The sequence below is a fragment of the Scyliorhinus torazame genome, chromosome 1 (assembly GCF_047496885.1).
Source record: "Scyliorhinus torazame isolate Kashiwa2021f chromosome 1, sScyTor2.1, whole genome shotgun sequence".
Taxonomy (NCBI): domain Eukaryota; kingdom Metazoa; phylum Chordata; class Chondrichthyes; order Carcharhiniformes; family Scyliorhinidae; genus Scyliorhinus; species Scyliorhinus torazame.
The window spans coordinates 217548360-217564249 of record NC_092707.1 but is presented as its reverse complement, the minus strand read 5'-3'; the positions used below and the strand labels follow the sequence as shown (position 1 = coordinate 217564249).

Below are 15890 nucleotides of genomic sequence, written 5' to 3'. Positions count from 1 at the left end.
CTATTTTAAGTGTTGGTGGCCTGTATGTGTTCAACGGATCCAGAGCACCCAACACATCAGCTCCGAAACTCAATCCCTCTACCAATAAAAGCTAACACACCGTACACCTTCTTAACAACCCTATCAACCTGGGTGGCAACTTTCAGAGATCTACGTACATGGACACCACGATCTCTCTGCTCATCCACACTACCAAGAATTAGCCCAGCACTCTGTATTCCTGTTACTCCTTCCAAAATGAATCACCTCACACTTTTCTGCATTAAACTCCATTTGCCACTTCTCAGCCCAGCTCTGCAGCTTATTTATGTCCCTCTGTACCTGCAACATCCTTCCGCACTGTCCACAACTCCACCAACTTTAGTGTCATCTGTAAACCCATCCTTCTACGCCCTCCTCCAGGTCATTTATAAAAATGACAAACACCAGTGGCCCCAAAACAGATCTTTGTGGTACACCACTAGTAACTGGACTCCAGTCTGAACATTTCCCATCAACCACAACCCTCTGTCTTCTTACAGCTAGCCAATTTCTGATCCAAACCACTAAATCACCCTCAATCCCATGCCTCCGTATTTTCTGCAATACCTACCTTGGGGAACCTTATCAAACGCTTTACTGAAATCCATATACACCACATCAACTGTTTACCCTCGTCCACCTGTTGGGTCACCTTCTCAAAGGACTCAATAAGGTTTGTGAGGCATGACCTACCCTTCACAAAACCGTGTTGACTATCCCGAATCAAATTATTCCTTTCTAGATGATTATAAATCCTATCTCTTATAATCCTTTCCAAGACTTTGCCCACAACAGAAGTAAGGTTCACTGATCTATAGTTACCTGGGTTGTCTCCACTCCCCTTCTTGAACAAGGGGACAGCATTTGCTATCCTCCAGTCTTCAGGCACTATTCCTGTAGACAATGACGACGTAAAGATCAAAGCCAAAGGCTCTGCAATCTCCTCCCTAGCTTCCTAGAGAATCCTAGGATAAATCCCATCCGGCCCAGGGGATGTCCATAAATCTCTGAAGTTGCCACCCAAGTGGATAGAGCCGTGAAGAAAGCCTGTAGTGTGTTACCATTTATTAACAGGGGGATTGAGTTTAAGAGCCGTGAGGTTATGCTGCAACTGTACAAGACCTTGGTTAGACCACATTTGGAGTATTGTGTGCAATTCTGGTCACCTCACTATGGGAAGGATGTGGAAGCATAGGAAAGAGTGCAACCAGGATGCTGCCTGGATTGGAGGGTAGATCTTATGAGGAAAGGTTGAGGGAGCTAGGTTTTTCTCATTGGAGTGAAGGAGGATGAGAGGTGACTTAATTGAGGTGTATAAGATGATGAGAGGGATAGATAAGACATTTTCCTCGGGTTGATATAGCTGTTCTAAGGGGGCATAACTATAAGGTTCATGGTGAAAGATATAGGAAGGATGTCAGAGGTAGGTTCTTTACTCAGAGTGGTTGGGGCATGGAACGCACTCCCAGCTATGGTAGTGGAGTCGGGCACTTTAGGAACTTTCAAGCGATTATTGGATAGGCATATGGAGTGCACTAGAATGTTTGGGAGCGGGTTGATTTGATCTTAGTTTCAAACTAGTTGGGCACAACATCGTGGGCCAAAGGGCCTGTACTGTGCTGTACAGTTCTATGTAATAAGTCCACGGAGGCAGAAGCCCCTTCACCTGAATTCCTTTTATTTACAAAACCAACAGCCGAACAACCAGGTGCATTCAGCTTGCTGTCTCCACCGGGAGAGCAGACGATCTGACACTCCCCGTTATATACAGAGAAAGGGGTTCCCTGATTGTGCCACGAATCAGGGAACTCTTATTCTAATTGGTCAATCTCAAAGGCCTGGTCTAAGTCATTACACCCCTCCCCCCCCCAAAGTCCGAGGAGCCCCCGTGGTCCTCGTCACTCACAGGTCTCCGGTTTAATTTCTGCGCCGGGTCCGGCTCCTCCACTACGGCCTCCGATGTAGGGGTGGGTGTAACGGCTAGGAGCCCGTCTTTTTCGATGAAAGCGCCTGAGGGGCGGTTTGCCCGCTTCCTCTGGCGGCAGGGGGACAGCCGCGGCATCATTCACGGTGTCCATGTCCGGGTCAGATGTCCTCACAAGTGGTGTCGAAGGGGCGTGAATAGTTTGTCGGGGAGGACTCTCCATGGTCCTCGGTATACTAGTCTGAGTCAGCTCCGGGGAAGGAACCAAATTTGAGGCCCGTACCTGGTCCAGGTGCTTCTTTACGATGTGTTCTCAAACACGTACCTGATACGGCACAGGTCCAGTCCTGGCCTTGACCGTTCCTGCTACCCATGTGGGGCCTAATTTCTGACCTATACCTTTTCACCCTTGTTGCACTGCCTTTCTCGGCGTGGCCCCTGCATTGGGTCTCTTGGTGTCTTTCAACTCTTCTGCCTAAATTTGGCAATAGTAGGCTCAGCCTGTTTCAGAGTCATCTGCCCACGAGTAGCTCTGCCGGTGCTATACCCGTTGTGGCGTGTGGGGTTGTCCTATAGTTGAATAGCCAGCACGATCGTTTAGTGTCTACTGATGCTGCTGACTGTTTTTTCAACCCAAACTGAGACTCCAGGGTGCCCATGATGTAGTTCAGCCAGTATGGCTCGACGGCCTTGACTTGGAACTATTACTCGAGCCCCCCATAGCAGTACCCCATCTTCCACAGTGATCTGCTCTCTTCTGCTCCATTAGGGGTGGTATTTCACCTGGACTGGTCTTTCCATCTCCCCCATTAGCACCATGTGTTTTATTTTTGCTAAAACCGGGTCTCTTTGTGTCCACAAACAAATGTTTTGTGCGGCCACCGGAAGGGGCCCAGGAAATGTAGTGTCATCACCGTTTCTTACTATTCTGGGTACCAATGGTGGGGTGTCCGATAATGGCAGCCTGCTTCGTGCATCGGCATTTGCCACCCAGGTTCCCGGTTGATGATCCAGTTGACATAGGAACATTGCCAGTAGTAGGGCCCAGCATTGGATCCGAGCCAAAGATATTGGTGGCACTGCTTTGTCTTCTTTCATCAAGCTCAACAATGGCTTGTGGTCTGTGATTATTGTGAATTTACACCCATAATAGTACTGGTGAAATTTCTTCACCACGAAGATCACAGCCAGTCCTTGTTTTTCAATTTGGCCATACTTTCATTCTGCTGTTGCGAAAGCCCTGAAGCAAATGCTATAGGCCCTTCCTGTCCGTTTTGCCCTCCGTGTGCCAAAACTGCCCCAACTCCACATGGAGCTCGTCGCAAGTGAGCACCAACACTTTCCTGGGGTCATAGTGTGCCAAGACGTTTTCTGAGGAGAGCTGTTGTTTGATCTTCTTGAAAGCCCTGTCTTGGTGGGCAGACCACTCCCAGGCTTGCCCATTTTTTAGTAATTGGTGTAGGGGTCCAGGATGGGAGCCCTGTTCTGTATGAACTTTCCATAGTATGTTACCAGTCCTAAAAAAGATCTTAACTCCTGGAAAGCTGTGTGAGCTACTCTGGGTCCCTGCTAGCCCACTGCAGGTCATTGAATCGGCTCTACTTTTCCCAGGTATCTACAGAGTAAAACACCAGCGTTTTTACACCGGCATGGGGACATAGTTCCATCCAGTCCCATTTTTGGGAGAATCCAACCCCTGGTATCTGCACAGGAATTCACTCAGGTGACCATTTTCCAGCTGGAAAATGTTTACCCAATCCAGCTGGATCTCTTTTATCCAGTTTCGTCCCAATATGCTTGGTCCCGCACCTTCCACTACCATTAAAGGCCGAACCAGTTACTCTACATAAAACCGGCACCTTCGCAGGATCAGAGGTGGCTTAGGGTCATAGTACTCTTTTACTAAGTCCGTCAATTCCTGGAAAGTTTTCGTGTCCGGTGCCTCAGGAAAAGTGAGACTGCGCATAATGGAAAAAGCTGCCGGCCCACACGGTCAGCAGAATGACCCGTTGCTTTTTATCCGGAATTATATAGTTTGCTCTAAAAAAAGTACTGCATCCGCTCTGCATATTGGGCCCAGTCTTCCACTGTAGGGTCAAAAGAGCCCAACTTCCCAAATAAAGGCATTTACTCTCAATATGTGGCAGCTGATAATGAGCAGGTTCCTTTGGGTCATTCCATTTTCCTCATCGCCACTGTAATAAGTCCACGGAGGCAGAAGTCCGTTCACCTTTTATTTACAAAACCAACAGCTGAACAACCAGGTGCATTCAGCTTGCTGTCTACACTGGGAGTGCAGAGGATCTGACACTCCCTGTTATATACACAGAAAGGGGTTCCCTGATTGGGCCACTAATCAGGAAACTCGTATTCTAATTGGCCAATCTCAAAGGCCTGGCCTAAATCATTACATGATCCCAAATGAACAGCTGAGTAACTCACATTCTTTCAAAGGTGCACAATGCCTTTTCAAGGTAAAGGAAGCAAATGGCAAAGGAGATTAAATAATCAGTAATCAATTCCTTTTAAAAGTTATGTGGTGATTTTGCCACCACATCTGTTAACCACAACCAAAAAGTTAATGGAGACAATAACATGCCACCCTTTGATTCTGAATGTAAAGAAAACAGTTGAAATTTGGAAAGCACAAAATGTTTCAGTCCGTATTGCTAAATGGAGATAAGGGGTTGGATTCTCTGTTAGCCGACGGCGAAATCGGGAAACGTGATCGGGCGGAAAATAGCTTCCGACGCCAAAATCGGGTTATATGCCGATTTGATGCCAAATCGTGATTCTCCGGCCCCCCAAAAACGATGGTGATGTACCATTAATCCACTGCTAGACGATGAGAGTGAGAGAACATAGGCTTTATTACACAAGAACTTGCCTGCCTGAGATCGCTGTAACAACTGAGCGCCGCCCCCAGGCGGCCGGTCTATGTACCGTCCGGGGGGGCGGAGCAAGAGGCGGAGCCCACCAGGGTTCCAGTACACTACATGGAAAAGGGATCATATTACAGTACTCTACAGACAACTTATTCTGGTGAATACATTCACCCTGACGGAAACGCAGTGAGCGGCCTGAAAGTACAGTAGGCATATCATTAGCGGGCCTGATGCCCGATTCTCTGGGGCCTCCGCGATTCAGCACCTCAGTTGGGCCGATTTCCCGATGGCGTGTTTCTAATGTGCTTTAAAAAATCGTGAACCAGGTGTCCTGGCTGCTGATTTAGAGAGAGGAGGTAGGAAGTGGCGTGGGGTGATTGTGGGCTGCAGGCCACTGTGGGCTGCCCTGGGGGGGGGGGGCGGAATAGGCCGAGCAGCCGGCAAGCCCCCGCACAGGACAGGGGTGGTGCCCAGGCACTGACCACCATTACGGTGGCCATCTTGCTGGCCACAACCCCAGCCCCTGGGTGCATGCAGTGACAATGGCCGTATGGATGGGCATTCCCCCGCCCCTCGGCCACCCCACCCAACCGGCAGCCAGCCACCGGGGCACCACCCAGGGCCACATCGATGGCAACCCCCAGTGAGGGCAGTGCCAGACAACGGTGCCCCTGGCAGCAGTGACAGGGGCCAGGGGCGGTGGCACTGACGGGGCCGGGGTGCGGGGATAAGGGGGGTTACATGTGTGGATCGGGCTCGCGGTGCCAACGAGGACCACTGTGTAGCCCATGGTACCTGGTTGGGCACGGGTGTATGCATCATCATAGAATTTACAGTGCAGAAGGAGGCCATTCGGCCCAATGAGTCTGCATCAGCTCTTGGAAAGTGCACCCTACCCAAGGTCAACTCCTCCACCCTATCCCCATAACCCAATAACCCCACCCAACACTAAGGGCAATTTTGGACACTAAGGGCAATTTATCATGGCCAATCCACCTAACCTGCACATCTTTGGACTGTGGGAGGAAACCGGAGCACCTGGAGGAAACCCACGCACACATGGGGAGGATGTGCAGACTCCGCATAGACAGTGACCCAAGCCGGAATCGAACCTGGGACCCTGGAGCTGTGAAGCAATTGTGCTATCCACAATGCTGTCATGTTTGCCTTTCACCTCCTGCAGAAAATAATGGCTTTTGGTCATCAATCTGCGATGCTGGCCGCCGTGGCGATGGCTGCAGCCTTGCATAATGCCCTGTGGCAGCATGAGCAGGGGCCATGCAGAGGAGGCGGAGGCTGCAGCAGAGGAGCGGGCTGCAGAGGGGCAGGTGGCAGCCGCTCAGGCTGGAGGGCCTGCCGTCCAACAGGCTGAGAAGTGGGAGGAGGAGAGGGAGGAGGTGCCGGATGAGGCCCCGCGTGCACCGGTACCGCATGTCCTATGAGGACCTCCCGGACCGCTCATGCAGAAGGAGAGTGCGGTTGAGCAGGGAGACAGTCAGACATACCTGCCAGAGGATGGCACACCTGGCACCGCAGGGGTATGGGGGAGGACATCCGCTCCCCTTGGCCATCAAGGTGACGGTCGCGCTGAATGTCTACGCGACTGGGTTGTTCCAGTCACCGAGTGGGGACCTGCCCAGGATTTCCCAGGCATCGGCGCACAGGTGGATCCGTGCTGTCACTGATGCCCTGTATGCCCAGGTGGAGCAGTATCATGTGGATCGCACCTACCAGGATGCCCGGGTAGCGGGGTTCACTGCCATCGCCGGGATGCCCCGGGTCCAGGGGGTGATCAATGGGATGCATGTCGCCCGATGGCCACCGGCGGATAACAGGTCACTGTTCACGAACAGGAAGGGCTACCACTCCATGAACATTGAGCTGGCGTGTGACCATCAGATGCGGATTATGCATGTCTGCGCCTGATACCCGGGCAATGTATATGACCCGTTCATACTGGCGCACTCGCACTACTGGCGACAGGGGTTACCCGTTGCGGTTGTGGCTGATGACGCCTATACGGAGGCCACAGACTGACGCGGAGACCCACTATAATGACGGCCATACGCCAACCATGGATGTGGTCAAGAGGTGCTTCGGGATCCAGAAGATGCGCTTCAGGTGCCTGGACCATTCTGGAGGGCCCCCCAGTACTAGGCTAGGAGGGTCGCCCACATCGTGGTGGCCTGCTGCGTCCTCCACAATATAGCCCAGCAGAGCGGCGATGTGCTAGAGAAGATTGAGGAGGAAGGGCAGGCCTCGTCCAGCGAGGAGGATGAGGGGGAGGGGTCTTTTGTTACCTTACTGTCGAGTGTTTGGTAGCACTACTGTGCGCTACATGCGTTATTCAATCCAGTTGTTGAAGAGGCTTTCTGTACCTTGATGAAGAAGGTTCAAAGTTGTCCAGAGGCATTGAAAGGTTTATTGAGTAACTAAGTTAACAACTGTGTGAGTTCTGTATTTCAAGATCAATACCAGTAAAAAGGTTACAAAGTTTATATACAGTAGCTATGTCTGACCACACTAGTCACCCTGAGCTAGATCAATGCTCCTGCTCTCGTCACAGTCTAATCACCAAGAGCGAGAGGGCTGCTTGCATCTGGCTTTTATACCCGCCTGTGCTGCCCTCTAGTGATCTTCCAATTTCTCATTAACCCCTTATGTATATGCCCATACAAAGATCACTACATCAAAGATCAAGACAGCGCTATCGCCAGGACCAGCGCGCACGGGACGCACCCGTCACGACATGCTTCACCGACTAGGGGGGAGGGGGGTCTCTGGCCAGGGACACGGACACCACCATCCCACAACCCCTCAACACCGAAGGCACTCACCTCACACACCACCGAACACCCTCACCTCCCACACCACCGAACACCCTCACCTCCCACACCACCGAACACCCTCACCTCCCACATCACCGAACATCCTCACCTCCCACACCCCCTCACCTCCCACACCACCGAACACCCTCACCTCCCACACCACCGAACACCCTCACCTCCCACACCACCAAACCCCCTCACATCCCACACCCCCTCACCTCCCACACCACCGAACACCCTCACCTCCCACATCACCGAACATCCTCACCTCCCACACCCCCTCACCTCCCACACCACCGAACAGCCTCACCTCCCACACCACCGAACCCCCTCACCTCCCACACCCCCTCACCTCCCACACCACCGAACACCCTCACCTCCCACATCACCGAACATCCTCACCTCCCACACCACCGAACACCCTCACCTCCCACACCACCAAACCCCCTCACCTCCCACACCACCAAACCCCCTCACCTCCCACACCACCGAACACCCTCACCTCCCACACCACCGAACACCCTCACCTCCCACACCACCGAACACCCTCACCTCCCACACCACCGAACACCCTCACCTCCCACACCACCAAACATCCTCACCTCCCACACCACCGAACACCCTCACCTCCCACACCACCGAACACCCTCACCTCCCACACCACCAAACCACTCGCATGCACACCCCCTCCGTTATACATACCTCTGGTGCTAGGAGCTGGCGGCACTGGGTTGGTAGTGACAGCGGGTCTGGTCCACGGGATGGAGGATGATGAGCCCGCTATGCGATGAGCTCCGTGCTCCACATCGTTTGACAATGCCTGACTCATCCCTACAGTAGAAAGTTTCACCTGGGTTATTCCTGCATGCGAGCTGGCCAGTCTATCACACGCTCCTGTGGAATCGTTGGGGAGGGGGTGCCGTGGACGGTTGAGGCGGGGGGTGGGGGGGGCACGGTCCACCCACGGGGCCTTCATTCGTCCCCCACCAGATGCACCAGGGACAGGAGGCAGGAGGAGGTGGGGGTGGGGTGGGGTGGTGGGAGTCCGAGGTGCTGCAGTGTTCCAGACCTCCCCTGCTGGGGTCACCAGCATGGGCCGCAGCACCTCTTCTCCCTCGGGGTGATCGATGTCCCCCGGGCTTCTCCCTGGGATGGGGTGCGAAAGGAGCCATCCCCTGAGGCCCTCCCCCCTCCCGCCACCTGGCGCTCCCAGTCCTGGAGGCCCACTCTGGTCTCGACCAGGGGCTGCATGCTCACAGCCATGGAGCACAGGTAGTGGACCCTCTCCGGCTGGGACTGCACCACATCACGCTGCAATTGTGCCACCACCCTGAGGGTCTGTGTCACATCTGCCAGTGAATGGGCCACGTTCCTTTGGGACTGGGCCACATCCCTCTGGGACTCGGTCAACTCCCTCTGTGTCTGTGCCATGCCGGCCTGCGCTTGGGCAATGCTGCCGATGCTCTCAGCAATGGCCTGCTGTGAGTGGGCCATGCGGAGGAGCGCCACTGCAATCTCCAGGTGGCTCTGGCACATGGCTGCCTGTGAGAGGGCAGCCCTGTCCTGGGCCTCGGCCCCCGCCTGCACTGAATGCCCAGGCCTTGCACACGCTGACCCGCATCCGACACCGTCGCCCCCATTGCCTCCACAGTGGAAGCCACCAGTACGGCTTTGGGTTGGGTGGCACGCATGACCGGCACCACCCCCTGATCCTGCACGCGGGTGGTCTCCTCCACCTGCATTTGCAGATGCTGGACACTGGCCATCATCCGCTCCCATAGTCCCTGGGTCTCTGAATGCATCTCCACTGTGGCTAGGACTGGATGCTCCAGGAGCCCGGGACCCCTCTGGGCGGCAGCTGGTTCCTGGGGCCGGGCTGCCCTCCAAACATCCGGCCCCTCGGCTGCCCCGCTAGAGCAGTTCAGGCACCTGAACCGCATCTTGAGGATGACAAACCACTGTTTGATCACTCCCTGGTCGCAGCATGGGCATCGGTGTAGCGTTGCTCCATGTTGGTCTCTGGGTGTCATCAGCCATGAGCGCAACGGATACTCCCTGTTGCCCAGGAGCCAGCCGCTCACCTGGGGGAGCATCTTGAATGTGTTGAGCATCATCGAGTGCACCAGAATGAAGGCATCGTGCACACTACCCAGGTGTTGAGTGCAGACATGCGTGATGTGCACACCAACTGCACATTGAGGATATGAAATCTCTTTTGGTCTGTGAAGGGCACCACATCATGCGGTGGTGTTCATAGGGGGGACACAGGTTCCATCAATTGCCCGTCATATATGGGGCATCCCAGTGATGGCGGCGAAACCCACTGCCCAGGCAACTTGATGGATGTAGTATGCCGACCGGGCATACAGGGCCTCCGTAACGGCACGGATGCAGCTGTGGACTGAGGTCTCTGAGATTGCAGACTGGTCCCCACTCGGTGCCTGCAAGGACCCCTTGCAAAGAGATTCAGGGTGACCGTCACCTTGATGGCCACTGGGAGCAGGTCTCCTCCCCCGTGGTTCTAAATGGTCCATGATCTGGCACAGATATCTCAGAGTCCCCCTACTCAGCCACAGTCGGCGCGGCACGTTCGGTCCGGCAGGTCCTCATATGTCAGCCGCTGCCGGTATACACAAGGTCTGATGCAATGCCTCCTCCCCACCTTCTCCTTGGCTTGTTGGCGGCAGGCTGTCCATCATCACCAACTAGTTCCTGCTCCTCTGGGGCAAGGTCCTATTCTGCAGGGTCCTCCCAGAGCAGCCCCTGCTCATGCAGTCTCAATGCATCTGTTAGGTCTGTGGCAGCTAGGCAGATACCAATTGCACCTGGCTCGAAACCAAACTCCATTTACTGCTGGGGGGAAAGGGGAGACATGTTAGCATGGTGAATAGTCCCGTGCCAACCAGGTCCAATGGGTTGCATGGTATCCCTGGCCTGCATTACAGCCCCTTTCCCCGCATGTCCACCACACGGCCACCCCCTCCCATTCCCACTCGCAGCTCTGGTTGCTCCCCCTGACACTTTGCCATCTGCACCACACCGCTGACCCCGTTGGTGCCTGGTGCCAGTGGGCCTCTGACTCCACCACCTGTCCCTTCCAACGGGGATACTGGTGGCTGGTGCTACCAATGCCAGCGATATGCTCTTTGGCGCCTGTCCTTTGCCATCTTGGATGGGCCATGTGAAACCCCGCCAGCAGGATTGTGGATGGGGTGGGGGGGGGGGGGTGCAGTGCACCACTGATCGGTGGCATGCGTGCAGGCAGGGCCCACAGGTGGAGCTCGTCTGCCAGGTGTAGGGGGAGGAGCACCTGTTGAAACCGTAGCTGCGGTGTGCTGTGGGTCTTTTGTGCAGTGCCTCCTTGTCTGGGGACAGGATGGATGGGGGCAGGGGCTCAGTGGGCGTGCAAAGCTTGCTGATAACTGGTCGCCCTGTGGGGTGGGTTAGCTGGGGGTGTCATGGCGGGATGTCTGCCCTGGGGGGAGCAGAGTGTCAGGGAGGATGCTGATGGCCACTATACATGCATCTGCCAGAAGAGCATGCGCTTTGGATCACCTGCTGCTCTTACAGTGGGGCAGTGGGACACAGTGGGCAGTCAGTGGGATGCACAGCTAGGTGGGTGCCTTGCAGGCTGCGGCAATGGTAGTCCGTGCATGGACACCCCGGTCCCGGGGGGACACGTGACACCATGGCCCATCTCTTGGTCACCCCACGTCACATCCCCCAGCCCTGGCAGACGCCTTCTGGCCTGCAGCACAACGGTTTGCCCACCGTTGTGCCTTTGGAAACATGTCTTACCTCCTCTTTCTTCCTCATCGGCCAAGGCGCCTGTTTCCTGATTTTAAATACCACAAGTGAACCACACCATCATCACTTCTGCCTGGTGGAGGCAGAGCATCGCGGGAGGCTTGGAAATACTGGGTAGGGCCTGTCAATTATATGCTAATAGCCATTACTGTACAATTTACATGCCCACGCCAGCACATGGCATAGAATGCATTTACGCCACTATCAAGGTGCCGGAGCATGCCGATCTCGATTTTCAGCTGAAGTGCAATTCTCCGCACAACTGCAATTCACAATTCCAGCATCACTGGATGGAGAACCCGCCCATTGTGTTTGCATTTACAAACCTGGTGACTTTAATTATTGGGCAGTGAAGGGTCAAAGCGTTTGGGTATTTTTCTAAGGACAATTGGTTAATTCACTTGTGTTGTGAGTCCGGGTCAAGTGGGGCTATAATTGACTGCTTACTAGTTGTAACAACTAGTAAACCTGCCCAGCACAATATTTATTCCCATCCTCTTTAGGTTCAACCCATCTGGCTTGTACAAGTCCCACATCCCCAAGAAAATATCCCAGTGTCCCATGCATCCAAAGCTCTCCCTCTTGCAACATCTCTTCAGCCCCTAATTATTTAGAATCATAGAATCTCGATAGTGCCCATAAAGTCTGCACTGACCCTCCAAAAGAGCACCCACCTAGGCCCACAGCCCCACACCATCCCCCCAATGCCACCTAACCTGCACATACTTGGAAACTGAAGGGCAATTTAGCATGGCCAATCCACCTAACCTGCCCATCTTTGGACTGTGGGAGGAAACCCGAGCACCCGGAGGAAACCCACACAGACACAGGGATAAAGTGCAAACTCCACACAGTCATCCGAGGTTGGAATTGAACCTGGGTCCCTGGTGGTGTAACACAACAGTGCTAACCACTGTGCCACCGTGCCGCCACGCATTTGATTCCATATCCCCTCATTCAGCCCTTCCCATATTCCATACTCACTAGCACATAGCATTGGGACCTTTTAATTTCTTTCCTAGCTCCCTGAAAATTTTATGCAAGACATCTCCCCTCTTTCTACCTATGTCAATGGTACAGATATCGACACATGACCTTGCATTGTTCATCTTTTCCCCTCAAAATGTTCTGCCGCCATTCAGTGTGACTGTAGACTGTAAAACTGTTCAGTGTAGGGAGATATCTAACTGGTGCTTCGAGATGAATTGGAGTTTCCTTTTTCACATTCACCATGTTATAGATATGTTACTGAACATGATCAGTACTTATTGCAGGGGATAGAGACTCTTACATTCTTCGATGAAGAAAATACGTCAAAAGCAGAATTGATGGCAGTAAGAGGAGAAGTGGGGAGAGCCATTTAAGGATGGTCAGCATGTTCTCATCATCTGCATGAAAAAAACAAAGATAGTTACTGAAGTGAAGTCATGGAAATCTGTTAAGTACCTTCAGAGAAACATTAATTGCCTTAATAATAATAATAATTTTTACTTTGTCACAAGTAGGCTTACATTAACACTGCAATGAAGTTACTGTGAAAATCCTCTAGTCGCCACATTCCGGCACCTGTTCGGAAACACTGAGGGAAAATTCAGCATGTCCAATTCACCTAACAGCACATCTTTCGGGACTTGTGGGAGGAAACTAGAGCACTCGGAGGAAACCCACGCTGACACAGGGAGAACATACCGACTCCACACAGAGAGTGACCGAAGCTGGGAATTGAACTTGGGACCCGGGTGCTAACCACTGTGCTACCATGCCATTCACAGATGTTGATGAGTAGCAGCCACAGCAAACTGCATGTGACCACCACAGAGATGAAGCGAGAATGTGAAAGAGCAATGAAAGACCAGCTGGCCTTTGACCTGTCTCTGACTCGGTGGGCGGGATTCTTCGGTCATCGACACCGAAATCGGGTTCGGCGATCGGCCGGAGAATCAAAGTTTTTGACCAAATTGGGGCAGCGCTGCTTTTGCGATACTCCGCCCCCTCCAGACGTTACCTGAGGCCCGCCCCCCGATGCTCCGAGCCCAACCGGCCAAGTTCCCGACAGCGTGAGTCTCTCATGGTCTCATCCATCAGGAATTTGGCGAGCCAGCTGCAGACGCAGTCCAGCGCCGCCACAGTCGGGGGAGGGCCAATCCGCAGGCAGGAGGGACTTTACCAGGGGCTGGGGTCACTGTGGGGGATGGTCCAGGGTGCGCGAGCCGTCCAAAGGGGGGGCACTATTTGGCTGGCCGGGTCCACTAGTGGCCGGTGCCATGTCGCATGGCGCAGCTGCTGCAGGCCGCCACCATGTGCATGCACGGCCACGGACCCGGCAATTCTACGGGCCATATTGGCAGCTGGAGCCGGGTGCTCTACGCGGCGTGCCTTCCAGCCCCCAGCCAAACAGAAGATCGGTGGCAGTTTTACGCCATGTTCTGTCTAAAATTCCACTGTTCACACACCGGCGTGGGGACATAGCCTCAAAATTGGAGAATCAAGCCCTGTATCTCTGTCGCTGATCCCTGGAACTGAATTTTCACTTAATTGGAGCGGCTCTCTGTCTGTGGAGGGTTGAAACTGGTCCTCACCATTTTCACGATGAGAGGGATGGGTCCAGGTTTTAAATAGCATCTCTGTAGTTCGTGGATGCAACTGCACATGTTAAAGTGCAGCTGTCTGAAAGCTGATCTGATTTTGTCGACTGCATTGTCCGAAATAAGAGTTTGAGACGTGGGAGGCGAATGTTAGCAGAGATATTTGGAGAAGTAGCGTAGTCTTTCCTATGGACCCAGGGACACCTTTTGGTGAAGTTTGCTGAGTGAAGCAGCAAGGTACCCTTTGAGATTGTTAAAATTAGACATATTTGTGTGTAAAAAGTGGATAAAATCAAATGAACTGCCTATCTCATTGGAACTATTAGAGGGAACTGTCAAAAGGACATGTCAAGCTGTCATTGAATTTAAATCCCCAGCCTTTTAAATATGTTTTTCAAAACTGGCTGCAGTTTTAAAAAATAATCACTGCATGCTATCTTACTACATCTCGTAATATAAACCTGAATGTAGGCATTATAGGATTCGTGATGCATGATTGAAGGAAGTTAAGTGCAGTAAATGTGTTCTTCTAATTAATGACACTGTTTTGTTTATTCATCAAAGACAATCAATAACTTGATTTAATCTCAGCATGGGTCGTTAGGTCTGTCCGTGGTGGATACAGGGTGAGTTGGTATTATGGGCCAGAGTTTAGAGAACACCAAAGTATATCATGGAGTTCACCTGACCCACAACTTTGAATAGATTTTGGTTATGGGGAGTACAAGGGCCCACTTTACAGGTGCGATGCAACAGAGAACTACAAGTATTTTTCAACAAAATTTTTTTTAAATTCTATGAATCCAGTTAGCATTTTATAAATCCGCAGTAAGCATCTTACCAACTACCAACACCGATAACCCCCCAAAAAAGATACAGTACTCTACAGGTAACCCTTAGTAACTTTCCTAACAACATCCATCAGCCAAAATTAGTGGCCGGGATTCTCTCACCCCGTCGTCCCAACGCCGGTCCACCAATTCTCCGGAACACGGAGAATCGGATCCATTGGCGCCGGCGCGGCGCCGGTCGGGGGCCGCTCTACGGGGCCCCCCCCGGTGATTCTCGGCCCGGGATGGACTGAACGGCCCACCAGGCTGCCCCAGATCTTACCCGAGCTCCCACCGGGTAAGAACAGATGTGGACGGCGCCAGCGGGACTTCGGCATGGATGCATCTGGGGGCGGCCTGGCCTGCAATTGGGGCCTACCGAATGGCGGGCCGACCTCTCGGGCCGGAGGCCTCTTTTGTTCCATGCCGGCCCCTGTAGCCCTATGCCATGTTGCGGTGGGGCCGGCGCGAGAAGGGAGCCACCGCGCATGTGCAGAAATGCGCCGGTCCCACTGCGCATGCGCGCATTGGCGCTGGTGCCACTGCACATGCAGGGACCCCACGGCGCCCATCTGATGCCGGGATTGGCTGCTGGTGTGGCGTAGGCCGCTGCAGTGCCATGCTGGCCCCCTGTAGGTGTCAGAATTTCTGCTCCTGAGGCCATGTTGACGCTGTCGAGAAACGTGACGGTGTTTACGATGGCTTAGCCTCAGGATCGAGAGTCCCACCCAATAGGTTTGAATCTTCCACAGAGAATAGTTATCACTCTTAAATTATCAAGTCATCTAAACACCTTGGGCGGGATTCTCCGCGAACCGGCGGGGCAGGCCACTCCGGCGCTGAGGAGTGGTGTGAACCTCCACACTTTCAGGGGCTAGGCCGGCGGTGGAGTGTTTGGCGCCGCGCCAGCCGGCACGAGATGGCGCATGCGCGGGAGCACCAGCATGTGCTGGTGTCATCCCAGAGCATGCGCAGGCGGGTTCTTCTCCGCACCGGCCATGGCAGAGGTT

At 53.4% G+C, this 15890-nt stretch overlaps 1 protein-coding gene across 2 annotated transcripts in view; it reads right to left on the bottom strand.

Moving 5' to 3' along the window:
* LOC140430125 (interleukin-6 receptor subunit beta-like) overlaps positions 1–15890 on the bottom strand; it is a 548481-nt gene that overhangs the window by 39587 nt on the left and 493004 nt on the right. For both annotated transcript variants that reach the window (XM_072517643.1, XM_072517640.1), the window contains exon 14: positions 12757–12853. In XM_072517643.1, coding sequence (XP_072373744.1) covers positions 12757–12853 — 97 coding nt within the window. The remainder of the gene's footprint in view (positions 1–12756; positions 12854–15890) is intronic.